The sequence below is a fragment of the Pseudophryne corroboree genome, chromosome 8 (assembly GCF_028390025.1).
Source record: "Pseudophryne corroboree isolate aPseCor3 chromosome 8, aPseCor3.hap2, whole genome shotgun sequence".
Taxonomy (NCBI): Eukaryota; Metazoa; Chordata; class Amphibia; order Anura; family Myobatrachidae; genus Pseudophryne; species Pseudophryne corroboree.
Window position 1 is genome coordinate 8341633 of NC_086451.1, and position 20626 is coordinate 8362258.

Genomic DNA, 20626 nt, shown 5'->3' on the forward strand with positions numbered 1-20626 from the left:
ACTGTATGAGGTGCTATTATACAATATACACCACTGTAATACTGTATGAGGTGCTAATATACAATATACACCACTGTAATACTATATGAGGTGCTATTATACAATATACACCACTGTAATACTATATGAGGTGCTATTATACAGTATACACCAATGTAATACTGTATGAGGTGCTATTATACAATATACACCACTGTAATACTGTATGAGGTGCTAATATACAATATACACCAATGTAATACTGTATGAGGTGCTAATATACAATATACACCACTGTAATACTGTATGAGGTGCTAATATAAAGTATACACCACTGTAATACTGTATGAGGTGCTATTATACAATATACACCAATGTAATACTGTATGAGGTGCTAATATACAATATACACCACTGTAATACTGTATGAGGTGCTATTATACAATATACACCAATGTTATACTGTATGAGGTGCTAATATACAATATACACCAATGTAATACTGTATGAGGTGCTAATATACAATATACACCACTCTAATACTGTATGAGGTGCTAATATACAATATACACCAATGTAATACTGTATGAGGTGCTATTATACAATATACACCACTGTAATACTGTATGAGGTGCTAATATACAATATACACCAATGTAATACTGTATGAGGTGCTAATATACAATATACACCACTCTAATACTGTATGAGGTGCTAATATACAATATACACCAATGTAATACTGTATGAGGTGCTATTATACAATATACACCACTGTAATACTGTATGAGGTGCTATTATACAATATACACCACTGTAATACTGTATGAGGTGCTATTATACAATATACACCACTGTAATACTGTATGAGGTGCTATTATACAATATACACCACTGTAATACTATATGAGGTGCTATTATACAATATACACCACTGTAATACTGTATGAGGTGCTATTATACAATATACACCAATGTAATACGGTATGAGGTGCTATTATACAATATACACCACTGTAATACTGTATGAGGTGCTATTATACAATATACACCACTGTAATTCTGTATGAGGTGCTATTATACAATATACACCACTGTAATTCTGTATGAGGTGCTATTATACAATATACACCAATGTAATACTGTATGAGGTGCTATTATACAATATACACCAATGTAATACTGTATGAGGTGCTATTATACAATATACACCAATGTAATACGGTATGAGGTGCTATTATACAATATACACCACTGTAATACTGTATGAGGTGTTATTATACAATATACACCACTGTAATATTGTATGAGGTGTTATTATACTATATACACCACTGTAATACTGTATGAGGTGCTAATATACAATATACACCACTGTAATACTGTATGAGGTGCTATTATACAATATACACCACTGTAATACTGTATGAGGCGCTATTATACAGTATACACCAATGTAATACTGTATGAGGTGTTATTATACAATATACACCACTGTAATACTGTATGAGGTGCTATTATACAATATACACCACTGTAATACTGTATGAGGTGCTATTATACAATATACACCACTGTAATACTGTATGAGGTGCTATTATACAATATACACCACTGTAATACTGTATGAGGTGTTATTATACAATATACACCACTGTAATACTGTATGAGGTGCTATTATACAATATACACCACTGTAATACTGTATGAGGTGTTATTATACAATATACACCACTGTAATACTGTATGAGGTGCTATTATACAATATACACCAATGTAATACTGTATGAGGTGCTATTATACAATATACACCACTGTAATACTGTATGAGGTGCTATTATACAATATACACCACTGTAATACTGTATGAGGTGCTATTATACAATATACACCACTGTAATACTGTATGAGGTGTTATTATACAATATACACCACTGTAATACTGTATGAGGTGCTATTATACAATATACACCACTGTAATACTGTATGAGGTGCTATTATACAATATACACCACTGTAATACTGTATGAGGTGCTATTATACAATATACACCACTGTAATACTGTATGAGGTGTTATTATACAATATACACCACTGTAATACTGTATGAGGTGCTATTATACAATATACACCACTGTAATACTGTATGAGGTGCTATTATACAATATACACCACTGTAATACTGTATGAGGTGCTATTATACAATATACACCACTGTAATACTGTATGAGGTGCTATTATACAATATACACCAATGTAATACTGTATGAGGTGCTATTATACAATATACACCACTGTAATACTGTATGAGGTGCTATTATACAATATACACCACTGTAATACTGTATGAGGTGCTATTATACAATATACACCACTGTAATACTGTATGAGGTGCTATTATACAATATACACCACTGTAATACTGTATGAGGTGCTATTATACAATATACACCAATGTAATACTGTATGAGGTACTATTATACAATATACACCACTGTAATACTGTATGAGGTGTTATTATACAATATACACCACTGTAATATTGTATGAGGTGTTATTATACTATATACACCACTGTAATACTGTATGAGGTGCTAATATACAATATACACCACTGTAATACTGTATGAGGTGTTATTATACAATATACACCACTGTAATACTGTATGAGGTGCTATTATACAGTATACACCAATGTAATATTGTATGAGGTGCTATTATACAGTATACACCAATGTAATATTGTATGAGGTGCTATTATACAGTATACACCAATGTAATATTGTATGAGGTGTTATTATACAGTATACACCAATGTAATATTGTATGAGGTGCTATTATACAGTATACACCAATGTAATACTGTATGATGTGCTATTATACAGTATACACCAATGTAATACTGTATGAGGTGCTATTATACAATATACACCAATGTAATACTGTATGAGGTGCTATTATACAATATACACCACTGTAATACTGTATGAGGTGTTATTATACAATATACACCACTGTAATACTGTATGAGGTGCTATTATACAGTATACACCAATGTAATACTGTATGAGGTGCTATTATACAATATACACCACTGTAATACTGTATGAGGTGCTATTATACAATATACATCACTGTAATACTGTATGAGGTGTTATTATACAATATACACCACTGTAATACTGTATGAGGTGCTATTATACAATATACACCACTGTAATACTGTATGAGGTGCTATTATACAATATACACCACTGTAATACTGTATGAGGTGTTATTATACAATATACACCACTGTAATACTGTATGAGGTGCTATTATACAATATACACCACTGTAATACTGTATGAGGTGCTATTATACAATATACACCAATGTAATACTGTATGAGGTGCTATTATACAATATACACCACTGTAATACTGTATGAGGTGCTATTATACAATATACACCACTGTAATACTGTATGAGGTGCTATTATACAATATACACCACTGTAATACTGTATGAGGTGCTATTATACAATATACACCACTGTAATACTGTATGAGGTGCTATTATACAATATACACCAATGTAATACTGTATGAGGTGCTATTTTACAATATACACCACTGTAATACTGTATGAGGTGTTATTATACAATATACACCACTGTAATATTGTATGAGGTGTTATTATACTATATACACCACTGTAATACTGTATGAGGTGCTAATATACAATATACACCACTGTAATACTGTATGAGGTGTTATTATACAATATACACCACTGTAATACTGTATGAGGTGCTATTATACAGTATACACCAATGTAATATTGTATGAGGTGCTATTATACAGTATACACCAATGTAATATTGTATGAGGTGCTATTATACAGTATACACCAATGTAATATTGTATGAGGTGTTATTATACAGTATACACCAATGTAATATTGTATGAGGTGCTATTATACAGTATACACCAATGTAATACTGTATGATGTGCTATTATACAGTATACACCAATGTAATACTGTATGAGGTGCTATTATACAATATACACCAATGTAATACTGTATGAGGTGCTAATAGACAATATACACCAATGTAATACTGTATGAGGTGCTATTATACAATATACACCACTGTAATACTGTATGAGGTGCTATTATACAATATACACCACTGTAATACTGTATGAGGTGTTATTATACAATATACACCACTGTAATACTGTATGAGGTGCTATTATACAGTATACACCAATGTAATACTGTATGAGGTGCTATTATACAATATACACCACTGTAATACTGTATGAGGTGCTATTATACAATATACATCACTGTAATACTGTATGAGGTGCTATTATACAATATACACCACTGTAATACTGTATGAGGTGCTATTATACAGTATACACCAATGTAATACTGTATGAGGTGCTATTATACAAATACACCACTGTAATACTGTATGAGGTGCTAATATACAATATACACCACTGTAATACTGTATGAGGTGCTATTATACAGTATACACCAATGTAATATTGTATGAGGTGCTATTATACAACATACACCACTGTAATACTGTATGAGGTGCTATTATACAATATACACCACTGTAATACTGTATGAGGTGCTAATATAAAGTATACACCAATGTAATACTGTATGAGGTGCTATTATACAATATACACCACTGTAATACTGTATGAGGTGCTATTATACAGTATACACCACTGTAATACTGTATGAGGTGCTAATATACAATATACACCAATGTAATACTGTATGAGGTGCTATTATACAATATACACCAATGTAAGACTGTATGAGGTGCTATTATACAATATACACCAATGTAATACTGTATGAGGTGCTAATATACAATATACACCACTGTAATACTGTATGAGGTGCTATTATACAATATACACCACTGTAATACTGTATGAGGTGCTATTATACAGTATACACCAATGTAATACTGTAAGAGGTGCTATTATACAATATACACCACTGTAATACTGTATGCGTTGCTATTATACAATATACACCACTGTAATACTGTATGTGGTGCTAATATACAATATACACCACTGTAATACTGTATGAGGTGCTATTATACAATATACACCACTATAATACTGTATGAGGTGCTATTATACAATATACACCACTGTAATACTGTATGAGGTGCTAATATACAATATACACCACTGTAATACTGTATGAGGTGCTAATATACAATATACACCACTGTAATACTGTATGAGGTGCTATTATACAATATACACCACTGTAATACTGTATGAGGTGCTAATATACAATATACACCAATGTAATATTGTATGAGGTGCTATTATACAATATACACCACTATAATACTGTATGAGGTGCTAATATACAATATACACCAATGTAATATTGTATGAGGTGCTATTATACAATATACACCACTGTAATATTGTATGAGGTGCTATTATACAGTATACACCAATGTCATATTGTATGAGGTGCTAATATACAATATACACCACTGTAATACTGTATGAGGTGCTATTATACAATATACACCAATGTCATATTGTATGAGGTGCTATTATACAATATACATCACTGTAATACTGTATGAGGTGCTATTATACAATATACACCAATGTAATACTGTTTGAGGTGCTATTATACAATATACACCAATGTAATACGGTATGAGGTGCTATTATACAATATACACCAATGTAATATTGTATGAGGTGCTATTATACAATATACACCACTGTAATATTGTATGAGGTGCTATTATACAATATACACCAATGTAATATTGTATGAGGTGCTATTATACAATATACACCAATGTAATACTGTATGAGGTGCTAATATACAATATACATCACTGTAAAACTGTATGAGGTGCTATTATACAATATACACCACTGTAAAACTGTATGAGGTGCTAATATACAATATACACCAATGTAATACTGTATGATGTGCTATTATACAATATACACCAATGTAATATTGTATGAGGTGCTATTATACAATATACACCAATGTAATATGGTATGAGGTGCTATTATACAATATACACCAATGTAATACGGTATGAGGTGCTAATAAACAATATACACCAATGTAATACTGTATGAGGTGCTATTATACAATATACACCACTGTAAAACTGTATGAGGTGCTAATATACAATATACACCAATGTAATATTGTATGAGGTGCTATTATACAATATACACCACTGTAATACTGTATGAGGTGCTATTATACAATATACACCACTGTAATACTGTATGAGGTGCTAATATACAATATACACCAATGTTATACTGTATGAGGTGCTAATATACAATATACACCACTCTAATACTGTATGAGGTGCTAATATACAATATACACCAATGTAATACTGTATGAGGTGCTATTATACAATATACACCAATGTAATACTGTATGAGGTGCTAATATACAATATACACCACTATAATACTGTATGAGGTGCTATTATACAATATACACCAATGTAATACTGTATGAGGTGCTATTATACAATATACACCAATGTAATACTGTATGAGGTGCTATTATACAATATACACCACTGTAATACTGTATGAGGTTCTATTATACAGTATACACCAATGTAATATTGTATGAGGTGCTATTATACAATATACACCAATGTAATATTGTATGAGGTTCTATTATACGGTATACACCAATGTCATATTGTATGAGGTGCTATTATACAGTATACACCAATGTAATATTGTATGAGGTTGTATTATACAGTATACACCAATGTAATACTGTATGAGGTGCTATTATACAATATACACCACTGTAATACTGTATGAGGTGCTAATATACAATATACACCAATGTAATACTGTATGAGGTGCTATTATACAATATACACCAATGTAATACTGTATGAGGTGCTATTATACAATATACACCACTGTAATACTGTATGAGGTTCTATTATACAGTATACACCAATGTAATATTGTATGAGGTGCTATTATACAATATACACCAATGTAATATTGTATGAGGTTCTATTATACGGTATACACCAATGTCATATTGTATGAGGTTGTATTATACAGTATACACCAATGTAATACTGTATGAGGTGTTATTATACAATATACACCAATGTAATACTGTATGAGGTGCTATTATACAATATACACCAATGTAATACTGTATGAGGTGCTATTATACAATATACACCACTGTAATACTGTATGAGGTTCTATTATACAGTATACACCAATGTAATACTGTATGAGGTTCTATTATACAGTATACACCAATGTAATACTGTATGAGGTGCTATTATACAATATACACCAATGTAATATTGTATGAGGTGCTGTTATACAGTATGCACCAATGTCATATTGTATGAGGTGCTGTTATACAGTATACACCAATGTAATACTGTATGAGGTGCTATTATACAATATACACCAATGTAATATTGTATGAGGTGCTATTATACAATATACACCAATGTAATATTGTATGAGGTTCTATTATACGGTATACACCAATGTAATATTGTATGAGGTGCTATTATACAATATACACCAATGTAATATTGTATGAGGTGCTATTATACAATATACACCAATGTAATACTGTATGAGGTGCTATTATACAAAGTACACAAATGTAACACTGTATGAGATTCTTCTTTGAAAATGAATATTTCAGTGGGACAATTTTAATAGCTTTTGGCTGCTCAGTATCTGCTGCTCAATGGGGCAAAGTCAATTTCGGTAGATAATTTACAATCAGTTTCTATCAGGGAAGGAAGTTTAAATGAAGCTATCATCAGACTATAGACAGCACATCCGTGACCCCAACCCACACAGTTCCAGCCTGTATAACTAGATTTTCCAGTCTGTATATCTAGAACTTCCAGTCTGTATAGCTAGAACTTCCAGTCTGTATAACTAGATCTTCCAGTCTGTACAACTAGATCTTCCAGTCTGTATAACTAGATCTTCCAGTCTTTATAAATAGATCTTCCAATCTGTATAACTAGATCTTCCAGTCTGTATAACTAGATCTTCCAGTCTGTATAACTAGATCTTCCAGTCTGTATAACTAGATCTTCCAGTCTGTACAACTAGATCTTCCAGTCTGTATAACTAGATCCTCCAGTCTGTATAAATAGATCTTCCAGTCTGTATAACTAGATCTTCCAGTCTGTATAACTAGATCTTCCAGTCTGTTTAACTAGAACCTCCAGTCTGTATAACTATATCTTCCAGTCTGTATAACTAGAACCTCCAGTCTGTATAACTATATCTTCCAGTCTGTATAACTATATCTTCCAGTCTGTATATCTAGAACTTCCAGTCTGTATAACTAGAACTTCCAGTCTATATAACTAGATCTTCCAGTCTGTATAACTATATCTTCCAGTCTGTATATCTAGAACTTCCAGTCTGTATAACTAGATCTTCCAGTCTGTATAACTAGATCTTTCAGTCTGTATAACTAGATCTTCCAGTCTGTATAACTAGGTCTTCCAGTCTATATAACTAGATCTTCCTGTCTGTATAAAAAGATCTTCCAGTCTGTATAACTAGAACTTCCAGTCTGTATATCTAGATCTTCCAGTCTGTATATCTAGAACTTCCAGTCTGTATAACTAGAACTTCCGGTCTGTATATCTAGAACTTCCAGTCTGTATAACTAGAACTTCCAGTCTGTATATCTAGAATTTTCAGTCTGTATAACTAGATCTTCCAGTCTGTACAACTAGAACTTCCAGTCTGTACATCTAGATCTTCCAGTTTGTACAGCTAGAACTTCCAGTCTGTATATCTAGAACTTCCAGTCTGTATAAGTAGAACTTCCAGTCTGTACAACTAGATCTTCCAGTCTGTATAACTATATCTTCCAGTCTGTATAACTATATCTTCCAGTCTGTATATCTAGAACTTCCAGTCTGTATAACTAGAACTTCCAGTCTATATAACTAGATCTTCCAGTCTGTATAACTATATCTTCCAGTCTGTATATCTAGAACTTCCAGTCTGTATAACTAGATCTTCCAGTCTGTATAACTAGATCTTTCAGTCTGTATAACTAGGTCTTCCAGTCTATATAACTAGATCTTCCTGTCTGTATAAATAGATCTTCCAGTCTGTATAACTAGAACTTCCAGTCTGTATATCTAGATCTTCCAGTCTGTATATCTAGAACTTCCAGTCTGTATAACTAGAACTTCCGGTCTGTATATCTAGAACTTCCAGTCTGTATAACTAGAACTTCCAGTCTGTATATCTAGAATTTTCAGTCTGTATAACTAGATCTTCCAGTCTGTACAACTAGAACTTCCAGTCTGTACAGTCTGTATAACTAGAACTTCCAGTCTGTATAAGCGCCTTGAGTCCTATTGGAGAAAGAGCGCTATATAAATAAAATTATTATTATTATTATTATTACATCTAGATCTTCCAGTTTGTACAGCTAGAACTTCCAGTCTGTATATCTAGAATTTCCAGTCTGTATAACTAGATCTTCCAGTCTGTACAACTAGAACTTCCAGTCTGTATATCTAGATCTTCCAGTCTGTACAACTAGATCTTCCAGTCGGTATAACTAGATCTTCCAGTCTGTATAACTAGAACTTCCAGTCTGTATAAATAGATCTTTCAGTCGGTATAACTAGATCTTCCAGTCTGTCTACCTAGATCTTCCAGTGGTATAACTAGATCTTCCAGTCGGTATAAGTAGATCTTCCAGTCGGTATAAGTAGATCTTCCAGTCGATATAACTAGAACTTCCAGTCTGTATAACTAGATCTTCCAGTCGGTATAAGTAGAATATTAGGATTTAGTTAGATAATAAAGCAGACAGACAGCACATTGGCTATAGTTTTCCTCTATGTATTTTATATTCAGTCAGGGAAATGCAATATTTGCATTGCTGGTTTTTCTGATCATGTGATCTGACCATCGCTCATGGTGACTGTTCCACCCTTTCTGGGCCCAACAACTGTGTATTTACTTTGTGCAATATAATTATGTGTCATTGCCATGATATTGATTTCCTTAACCCTGCTTACTCCATTTGAATATATGATTTTAGCCACAATCATTGCCAACTGCATCGTTTTGGCTCTGGAACAGCACTTGCCGGAACATGACAAGACCGATATGTCTGAGAGGCTGGTAAGTAAGAGTTTCCCTATGTACAGTAAGTGGTGGTGGTGAGATACTCTGCACAGCATACAGGGGAGCGCTGCACGTAGTGGGGAGAGATAAAGTGGACGGCGATAAAGTACCAACCAATCAGCTCCTATCATTTTTCAAACACAGCCTGTAACATGACAGTTATGAGCTGATTGGCTGCTACTTTATCTCTCTCCAAGGCTTAGTAAATACACCCCTCAATCTAGTTACAGAATGAATACAGACTGAATGAACCCCTTAGGTGGTTTGAAAGTCCGTTTCTCTATGTAATTGGGGTGGCTGGCGTTATCTGCTGACTGTATTATATCAGTATCTTTACAGCATGGAAGCAGGGCTGCACAGTATGTAGCTACAATGTAATCACCTACTTATCTCCCTTCAAAGCGGCGCACACAGAGAGGCGGCCACAGTTATCAGGAGGAATATGGTGCAAGCACTGACATTGGGCTTCGTGCATTCATATTTTAGCAGTTCTACCTTTTGATATTACAGGTTGAGTATCCCTTATCCAAAATGCTTGGGACCAGAGGTATTTTGGATATGGGATTATTCCGTATTTTGGAATAATTGCATACCATAATGAGATATCATGGTGATGGGACCCAAGTCTAAGCACAGAATGCATTTATGTTTCATATACACCTTATACACACAGCCTGAAGGTCATTTTAGCCAATATTTTTTATAACTTTGTGCATTAAACAAAGTGTGTCTACATTCACACAATTCATTTATGTTTCATATACACATTATACTCACAGCCTGAAGGTCATTTAATACAATATTTTTAATTATTTTGTGTATTAAACAAGGTTTGAGTGCATTGAGCCATCAGAAAACAAAGGTTTCACTATCTCAGTCTCTCTCAAAAAAGTCCGTATTTCGGAGTATTCCGTATTTCGGAATATTTGGATATGGGATACTCAACCTGTACTATCAATATATTATTAGGATATTTGACATGAAAATGACTTTATTACTGTTTATAAGTTATATACTATGTATCGAGCTCACAAATGTATCCTAGAAACGATTAACCTTTTATGTACTTATGTGTAAATGCCAGCGGCATGCTCTGCAAATGAGACTGAATAAATAGAACCAGCAGCATTTGTAGTATAGGGACTTCCAGCCTGTGTCACCGGCGTCTTGGAGAGGCGTTTGAGAAAGCTGTGGTTTGGTTTTCAGTCATTATTTCGTAGAAGTGTAAATTTCATGTTAAACTGTGGTGTCTACAGATATCAGTGCATCTTTTTAACTAGCCCATGCAGCAAGGCAGATCAGCCTGTGTCTCTCCGGCTATGGTGGAACTACATGTGCCAGCATACAGTAATTCAGGCACATGACACACTGTCTAGTGTAGCAGATTTGCAAATCTCACAACAACCTTGTGGTGATAACGTCAGCTACATCTGCTTTTTTTTACCTGGGTTTTATTGGCTCTTGTAATCTTGTAAAATGTCACAGTAAATGATGTGTGAGAAGTTTACACTGCAAATGGCAGGATATAGATGAGCAGCCATCAGCCAGCTAAGGATTGTGGGGATTGTAGACTGGCAACCAATCAGAAAATAGCATTTGTTGGTCTAGCTTGTATTGGAGTGATGGAGGCCTGTATTGAATTGGTTGCTATGGGTTACAACACAACAGGTTTGTGCATCTTGCTGTTAAGTCAGCATTCAAAGTTGACCTAAAGTCAGGATTGAAAAATTCTCCTTTTCAAATTGTCAGCTATACCTGTTCATACGTGTATGTGATATATAAGTATTCTATACAATGTACAATCTCTGTTTTGGGAAGAGAACAGAGTCTATAATTTCAGAAACGTGAACTTGACTACTATAGAGATGTATGAACTTGTCTTCTAACAAATGTGCTTGACACCACAATCTTCTGGCATCAGTGTAACATGACCGACCTTCACTTCATTATACTATGCTGCTGGGGAGGGTGATATTCATGTGACCGCCGGTCAGCTGACCGGCAGTCACATGACCTCCTCCACCAGCCCGACGGGTCACTATGCCGACCAACAGGGACTATTTCCACTCATGGGTGTCCACTGCACTCGCCCCTCCCCGTCGGGATCCCGGCGTCGGTAAGCTGACCGGCGGTCAGGAGACCGCCGGTCAGCAGTACTACACCTGCTGGGGGACCCTGCTCCCTCCACTATATACTGTAACTCCCAGTCTGTGGCTTGGTGCTGCCTCCATTCCCCTCCTCACATCATGTCACTGCCCTGTCACATGCAGCCCTGTCCTCACTGACACATCACTCATCTCCTGATATACTCTGTGCTGCTGGGGACCCTGCTCCTCCCACTATATAACTCTCAGTCTGTGGCTTCCTACTGCCTCCATTCCCCTCCTCACATCATGTCACTGTCCCTGTCACATGCAGCCCTGTCTTCACTGACACATCACTCATCTCCTGATATACTCTGTGCTGCTGGGGACCCTGCTCCTCCCACTATATAACTCTCAGTCTGTGGCTTCCTGCTGCCTCCATTCCCCTCCTCACATCCTGTCACTGCCCCTGACACATGCAGCCCTGTCCTCACTGACACATCACTCATCTCCTGATATACTCTGTGCTGCTGGGGACCCTGCTCCTCCCACTATATAACTCTCAGTCTGTGGCTTCCTGCTGCCTCCATTCCCCTCCTCACATCATGTCACTGCCCCTGTCACATGCAGCCCTGTCCTCACTGACACATCACACATCTCCTGATATACTCTGTGCTGCTGGGGACCCTGCTCCTCCCACTATATAACTCTCAGTCTGTGGCTTCCTGCTGCCTCCATTCCCTCCTCACATCATGTCACTGCCCCTGTCACATGCAGCCCTGTCCTCACTGACACATCACTCATCTCCTGATATACTCTGTGCTGCTGGAGACCCTGCTCCTCCCACTATATAACTCTCAGTCTGTGGCTTCCTGCTGCCTCCATTCCCCTCCTCACATCATGTCACTGCCCCTGTCACATGCAGCCCTGTCCTCACTGACGCATCACTCATCTCCTGATATACTCTGTGCTGCTGTGTACTCTGCTCCTCCCACTATATAACTCTCAGTCTGTGGCTTCCTGCTGCCTCCATTCCCCTCCTCACATCATGTCACTGCCCCTGTCACATGCAGCCCTGTCCTCACTGACACATCACTCATCTCCTGATATACTCTGTGCTGCTGGGGACCCTGCTCCTCCCACTATATAACTCTCAGTCTGTGGCTTCCTGCTGCCTCCATTCCCCTCCTCACATCATGTCACTGCCCCTGTCACATGCAGCCCTGTCCTCACTGACACATCACTCATCTCCTGATATACTCTGTGCTGCTGGAGACCCTGCTCCTCCCACTATATAACTCTCAGTCTGTGGCTCCCCGCTACCTCCATTCCCCTCCTCACATCATGTCACTGCCCCTGTCACATGCAGCCCTGTCCTCACTGACACATCACTCATCTCCTGATATACTCTGTGCTGCTGGAGACCCTGCTCCTCCCACTATATAACTCTCAGTCTGTGGCTCCCCGCTACCTCCATTCCCCTCCTCACATCATGTCACTGCCCCTGTCACATGCAGCCCTGTCCTCACTGACACATCACTCATCTCCTGATATACTCTGTGCTGCTGGGGACCCTGCTCCTCCCACTATATAACTCTCAGTCTGTGGCTTCCTGCTGCCTCCATTCCCCTCCTCACATCATGTCACTGCCCCTGTCACATACAGCCCTGTCCTCACTGACACATCACTCATCTCCTGATATACTCTGTGCTGCTGGGTACCCTGCTCCTCCCACTATATAACTCTCAGTCTGTGGCTTCCTGCTGCCTCCATTCCCCTCCTCACATCATGTCACAGCCTCATGAGTGTACAAGTCTCTGTCTCCCACCAGATCAGCGCTGTGGACAATTCTGTGATGTAAGTGAGATATATACAGTATAGGGGCGGGATGTACTAAAGGAAAAATGCAGTAAAACCCCCGAAAATGGGTGTTTTACCGCATTTTCAAATGTACTAAGACCCTACCGCCGGTTTTTCACCGTCCAGGGTATTGCCATCTCTGGAAGGCGATACCCTATAGAAGCCTATGGGCTTCTTATCGCCGACCGCCGCAACCCGCCACCTCCGCCGCAGACGCCTCCTTCCCCCGGCTTACCTTCCTCCACGCTGCCCTGGTACCGGAAGGTAATCTCCTCCTCCCCCTAGCAACGCAGCCAGAGGTCCTTCCGGGTGCAGGGGGGAGGAGGAGGCGCCGAGGGCAGCCTGCTGCTGCTTCCCGGCGTGCAGGCAGTGTGGAGATCCCTGGGAGGTGACGGAGACCCCCCGCAGACCACCTCACAGGTATCGCGGGGGGTGGCCTCCGTCACCGCATCGCGATATTGACCGCATATGTTAGTGCATATGCGATCAACATTGCTGCGATAAGCGGCGAGGGGCGGCGATGTATCTTAATACATCCCGCCCTGTGTGTATATGTTGGATAATTATAATTTATTATTATTATTAACAGTTTCTTATATAGCGCAGCATAGTCCATTGCGCTTTACAATTAGAACAGTAATAGAACAAAACTGGGTAAAAACAGACAGACATAGAGGTAGGAGGGCCCTGCTCACAAGCTTACAATCTATAGGGAAATAGGCATTGATACACAAGGATAGATGCTACCTATCACATAATGGTCACCAGATTGCTAGGTTCTTAATGGCTTGTATGATGATACCCCACAAAGTTATCCAAGTGTCAGGAGGGTGTGAGAGTAAAGAGACAAGATATGTGATGTTATGTGTAGTGTACAGAGAGGATGTAATTAGATAGGGAAGCACTGAAGGTTATGTGGGTGGGTCTGGAATTTGATAGGCTTGTCTGAAGAGGTGAGTTTTCAGGGAACGTTTAAAGGTTTGGAGACTAGAGGCGAGTCTTATTGTGCGTGGGAGGGCATTCCACAGAGTGGGTGAAGCCCGGATAAAGTCCTGTAATTTTGAGTGGGAACAAGTAATGCGTGTGGATGAGAGACGTAGATCTTGTGCAGAGCGGAGAGGTCGGGTTGGGAGATATTATGAGATGAGTGAGGAGATGTATGATGGTGTAGTTTGGTTAATGGCCTTGTGTGTCAGTAAAAGTATATTATATTGAATACGGTAGAATACCGGTAACCAATGGAGGGACTGACAGAGCGGATCTGCAGACGATGAACGTCTGGCGAGGAAGATTAGCCTCGCCGCTGAATTCACAATGGATTGAAGTGGTGATAGCCTATGTTTGGGAAGACCGGTCAGGAGACTATTACAATAATCAATGCGGGAGATAATGAGAGCGTGGATTAGAGCGTTTGCTGTGTCTTGTGTAGGATAAGGATGTATTTTGGATATGTGTTTTAGATGCATGTAACATGACTTGGAGACAGATTGAATGTGTGGAATAATGAGGTGACTATGGGGCGTATTTATCATGTGACATTTGCGGGATATTCTCAGAAAACACCTGTTTTGGGTTGATACAAGGAAATATTAGAATCCACTCGATGTTCCACGGAGGGACTGCAGTAGATACTGTATCTCCATATCTGCCGCGGGCACTCCATTCCGACAGCAGCTGCAGCCCCCATACAGCAGGTTTCTAGGGGGGGATGCAATGCTGTCAGATTCACCAAGCTCCAGAACCGATGGCATTCGTAGTTTGTCCCCGGCAGATTACGGCATCAGAAGATGGCATTAGCCCGTTGTAGCCTGTGGGCAGCAATTTGCACAAATGACAGTGTTTCCCTGGAACCCTCTCCGGCAGCGAGCGTCGCACTGTGACCAGCAGGCCGCACATACGTAATAGCGCACAGGAGTCCCGATAGAGGGGTGTAACAGTTATAACTCTAAGTCCTGCGGGAGGAAAGCGATATATATAAATATAATTATTATTATTACAAGAAAGACCTTACGTGGGACGTTGACTTACTGGACGCAATTAGTGACGTTAGAGTTTTCCAATCATTTACGTAAACTGCGCAATATACAGTATGGACCTTTGCACTGTGACGCTCTAGGTATATCATACACAGCATGTGTAGCCTGTGGTATGGGAGGCAGCAAGACGCCATGTTCATCCGCTAGGCGCGGGGAGAGAATCTCGCCGTCATATGTTGACATGTTCCATACTTGAATATCTGCGCACAAGTGTAGAATGAGAACCAGAGTCTCCCGTCTATTAGCCTCATCACTGTGGCAGGACTAATCTGTGCAGCCGGCTCCCGGGCAGCAGGAGAAGCCCCTCAGCTGAGGCTGGTTAGGGGGAGAGTGGTTCACCAGTAATTGGATTAGCACTTGAGCTCCCGCTGCAGCCTGCTGTGACTGGCAGTGAGAGGGTGGGAGAGGGGCCTAGCATAGTCTCTCATCTCCCCGCTCGTTGCTGGAATGCAGACATCTGCCGTGCATCGGTATTCGCACAAGCAGGTGGCACTCTGGTTATGGTATTATTTAGTGCCAACATTTACACAGTCGTTCCTATTGCCAGGTTTCAATGCAAAGTCCTCAGGGGGCTCAGTTGCTTTCCCTGTCTGGTAGAGCATCATTGATTCTCAAATAGAGATGAGCAGGTTCAGTTCCCTAAGATCCGAACCCCCCCCCCCCCCCCCCCCCCCGAACTTCTCGCTCCGAGTCCGGCTCAGGTATTCCCACCAGACTCGGAAACCAGAACGAGGCAAAACGTCATCATCCCGCTGTCGGATTCGCGCGGGTTTTGGGTTCCATATAAGGAGCCGCGCATCACCACTATTTTCACTACAGTCCTGGAGAATGTAACGAGAGGACGTGTCTCCTTAGTGTCTGTATGGGAAAATGGCGTGGCACGTGGAGTAGCGACCTTCTCTTTTGTATCATTCCAGTGGTGCTGTGTTGTGCTGCATCAGTCTAGTCACAGTGGTGCTGTGTTGTGCTGCATCAGTCCAGTGGTGCTGTCTTGTGCTGCATCAGTCTAGTCACAGTGGTGGTGTCCTGTGCTGCCATAAGTCCAGTGGTGCTGCCATATAAGTCCAGTCCAGCGGTGCTGCCATATAAGTCCAGTCCAGTGGTGCTGCAGTATAAGTCCAGGGGTGCTGCCGCATAAGTCCAGTCCAGTGGTGCTGCGTATAAATCTAGTGGTGCTGCTGTATAAGTCCAGTCCAGTGGTGCTGCCGTATAAATCCAGGGGTGCTGCCGTATAAGTCCAGGGGTACTGCCGTATAAGTCCAGGGGTACTGGCGTATAAGTCAAGTGATACTGCCGTATAAGTCATGGGGTACTGCCGTATATGTCCAGGGGTACTGCCGTATAAGTCCAGGGATACTACTGTATAAGTCCAGTGGTGCTGCCATATAAGTTCAGGGGTGCTGCCGTATAAGTCCAGTGGTGCTGCCATTTAAGTCCAGTGTTGCTGCCGTATAAGTCCAGTGGTGCTGCCGTTTAAGTCCAGTCCAGTAGTGCTGCTGTATAAGTCCAGTGGTGCTGCAGTATAAGTCCAGCGGTACTGCCGTATAGTCCAGCGGTGCTGCCGTATAAGTCCAGCGGTACTGCCGTATAAGTCCAGGGGTACTGCAGTATAAGTCATGAGGTACTTCCGTATAAGTCCCGGGGTACTGCCATATAAATCCAGTCCAGTGGTGCTGCCATATAAGTCCAGTGGTACTGCCGTATAAGTCCAGCGGTACTGCCATATAAGTCCAGGGGTACTGCCGTATAAGTCCAGCGGTACTGCCGTATAAGTCCAGCGGTGCTGCCGTATAAGTCCAGGGGTACTGCCGTATAAGTCCAGCGGTACTGCCGTATAAGTCCAGGGGTACATGCCATATAAGTCCAGTCCAGTGGTGCTGCCGTATAAGTCCAGTGATGCTGCCGTATAAGTCCGGTGGTGCTGCCATATTAGTTCAGTCCAGTGGTGCTGCCATATAATTCCAGTCCAGTGGTGGTGCCATGTAAGTCCAGCGGTACTGCCGTATAAGTCCAGTGGTGCTGCCGTATAAGTCCATGGTCCTCTGCATAAGTCCAGGGGTACTGCCGTATAAGTCCAGTCCAGTGGTGCTGCCGTATAAGTCCAGGGGTACTGCCGTATAAGTCCAGGGGTACTGCCGTATAAGTCCAGTCCAGTGGTGCTGCCGTATAAGTCCAGCGGTGCTGCCGTATAAGTCCAGGGGTACTGCTGTATAAGTCCAGGGGTACTGCCGTATAACTCCAGGGGTACTGCCATATAAGTCCAGTCCAGTGGTGCTGCCGTATAAGTCTAGGGGTACTGCCATTTAAGTCCAGTCCAGTGGTGCTGCCATATAATTCCAGTGGTGCTGCCGTATAAGTCATGGGGTACTGCCATATAAGTACACCAATATTGTGCGTGCATTACATCTGGGCAAATTACAGCACGTCCCATGCTTTGCACATACAATTAATTTGGTGGTGCAGAATTGTTTTTTAAATGACAGGGGCGTGCAGGAGATGCTGTCGGTGGCCCGAAAAATAGTGGGACACTTTCGACATTCAACCACTGCGTGCCACTCATTGCACCTCTTTTTCTTCTTTGCATCATGTGCTGTTTGGGGCCTAGTTTTTAAAAGTGCCCTCCTGTCTGACACTGCAGTGCCACTCCTAGATGGGCCAGGTGTTTGTGTCGGCCACTTGTGTCGCTTAGCTTAGTCACACAGCGACCTTGGTGCGCCTCTTTTTTTCTTTGCATCATGTGCTGTTTGGGGACTATTTTTTTGAAGTGCCATCCTGCCTGACACTGCAGTGCCACTCCTAGATGGGCCAGGTGTTTGTGTCGGCCACTTGTGTCGCTTAGCTTAGCCATCCAGCGACCTCGGTGCAATTTTTAGGACTAAAAATAATATTGTGAGGTGTGAGGTGTTCAGAATAGACTGGAAATGAGTGGAAATTATGGTTATTGAGGTTAATAATACTATGGGATCAAAATTACCCCCAAATTCTATGATTTAAGCTGTTTTTATGTTTTTTCCCCAAAAATCATCCAGATCCAAAACCAAAACCCGAAAGGGTGGTTTTGGCAAAACCCAATCTAGATCCAAAACACGAGCGGGATCAGGATCCAAAACCAAAACACGAAAAGTGCCCGCCGCACATCTCTACTCTCAAATAATCCATTCAGGTCCAAAATAGTTTTTTTCCTGACATCCCTACCCTTCCAGACACGAGACACGACTCCGATCCGGCAATTTAAACATAGCTTCAACCCGTGTCTCAGCTAGAGACCCCCATTTCACCCTAGACCTTTGACCCGGGAAATTCCCGAGTTGACCTCATTTACGCTGAACCCACGTCTGCCCTGGTATCAGTGTGAAAGGGGACGCTTTTTTTGGCTCACAATAACGAGCTCATGAAAACTGGGTGGTGACCGGTCTGCTCGGCCAATCAAGTGCTTCCAGCATGACCCGGGTCGCATCTGTTCACACTACAGGTGCTCTGTCAGGCGGTCTGTCTCCATTTCCTTTACCAGAGCGGTTGCGTGTGACATCAAACGGTCCCGGCCTGCCCCCGCTCGGAACGCCCACCCACCCCCCAACGCTGCAACGACATTCCCCGGATGCGGCCGATGCGTGCGAACGCGCCGAGGCGTCCAGGTTTGAATCAGCTTCTCGGTGCAATTTTTGTGCAAATTTCTTGGCGTCCGCTCGTCTTTGCTGGAACTCCCCTCGCTCGCTGCTAAGTGTTGGAACACGTGTGGTCTTCTTCTGATCATAAAAGCCATCTCTCTCTCTCTCTCTCTCTCTTTTTTACTTCGTTTCTCTTCTTCGGCTAATAGCTTGTGGGTTTCATCCCCGCCACAGCCACTTAAAACAGTCACAAATTACCCTGTGATATAAAGTTCCTCTGGAACAAAGCATTTCTTCCCCATCACGCCCGACCCTCTTCCAGAGACTTTCATTTCAGCCGAGCTGCAAATTGCTTTAACCCCTTACCTGCTGGCAGAGCAGGCAGCACACGGCGAGTCGGAAGCATGGCGTCCTCGGATTAATATGCCTCACAGCTGGAAGCAATGGATTCCTATATACTTCCGGGCACAGATCACGTAGCCCCACGGGCATACACGTGTGCATTGTACTGGTGTGTTTGCCGCTAATCCAATGTATGGAATATCATTGTTTTCAATGTCCCCATGTCCACTCAAGGCGTTACCAGGTCTAGTCATAATAATCATCCTATATAATAAAAGGCCAACGCTGCTCCTCACCTCTGTAGGGGGAATTCAAGTGTTTTGCACGCATATAAGGACGCACCAAACGGTATTACATCGCGCACGGGTGAAAAAAGTGGGCGTGTCAGTCCTGGCGCATTTGGCCACACCCCTCTCCCCGCAGGAAAAGGGGCTGAGCGCTGTCGCACATAGGTGTGGATTCAGATAGGTTTCTGGAGTCAGCTGGGCCTGGAATCTAGACCT

General features: G+C 40.8%; 1 protein-coding gene across 6 annotated transcripts in view; it reads left to right on the forward strand.

Annotated features, from left to right (window-relative positions):
* CACNA1B (calcium voltage-gated channel subunit alpha1 B) overlaps positions 1-20626 on the forward strand; it is a 377678-nt gene that overhangs the window by 4818 nt on the left and 352234 nt on the right. For 5 of the 6 annotated variants that reach the window (XM_063935872.1, XM_063935871.1, XM_063935873.1 and 2 more), the window contains exon 1: positions 10090-10190. In XM_063935872.1, coding sequence (XP_063791942.1) covers positions 10098-10190 — 93 coding nt within the window. In that variant the 5' untranslated portion in view covers positions 10090-10097. Of the gene's footprint in view, positions 1-10084; positions 10191-20626 lie in introns of those variants that run through there. The other variant, XM_063935876.1, reaches the window with a different exon arrangement.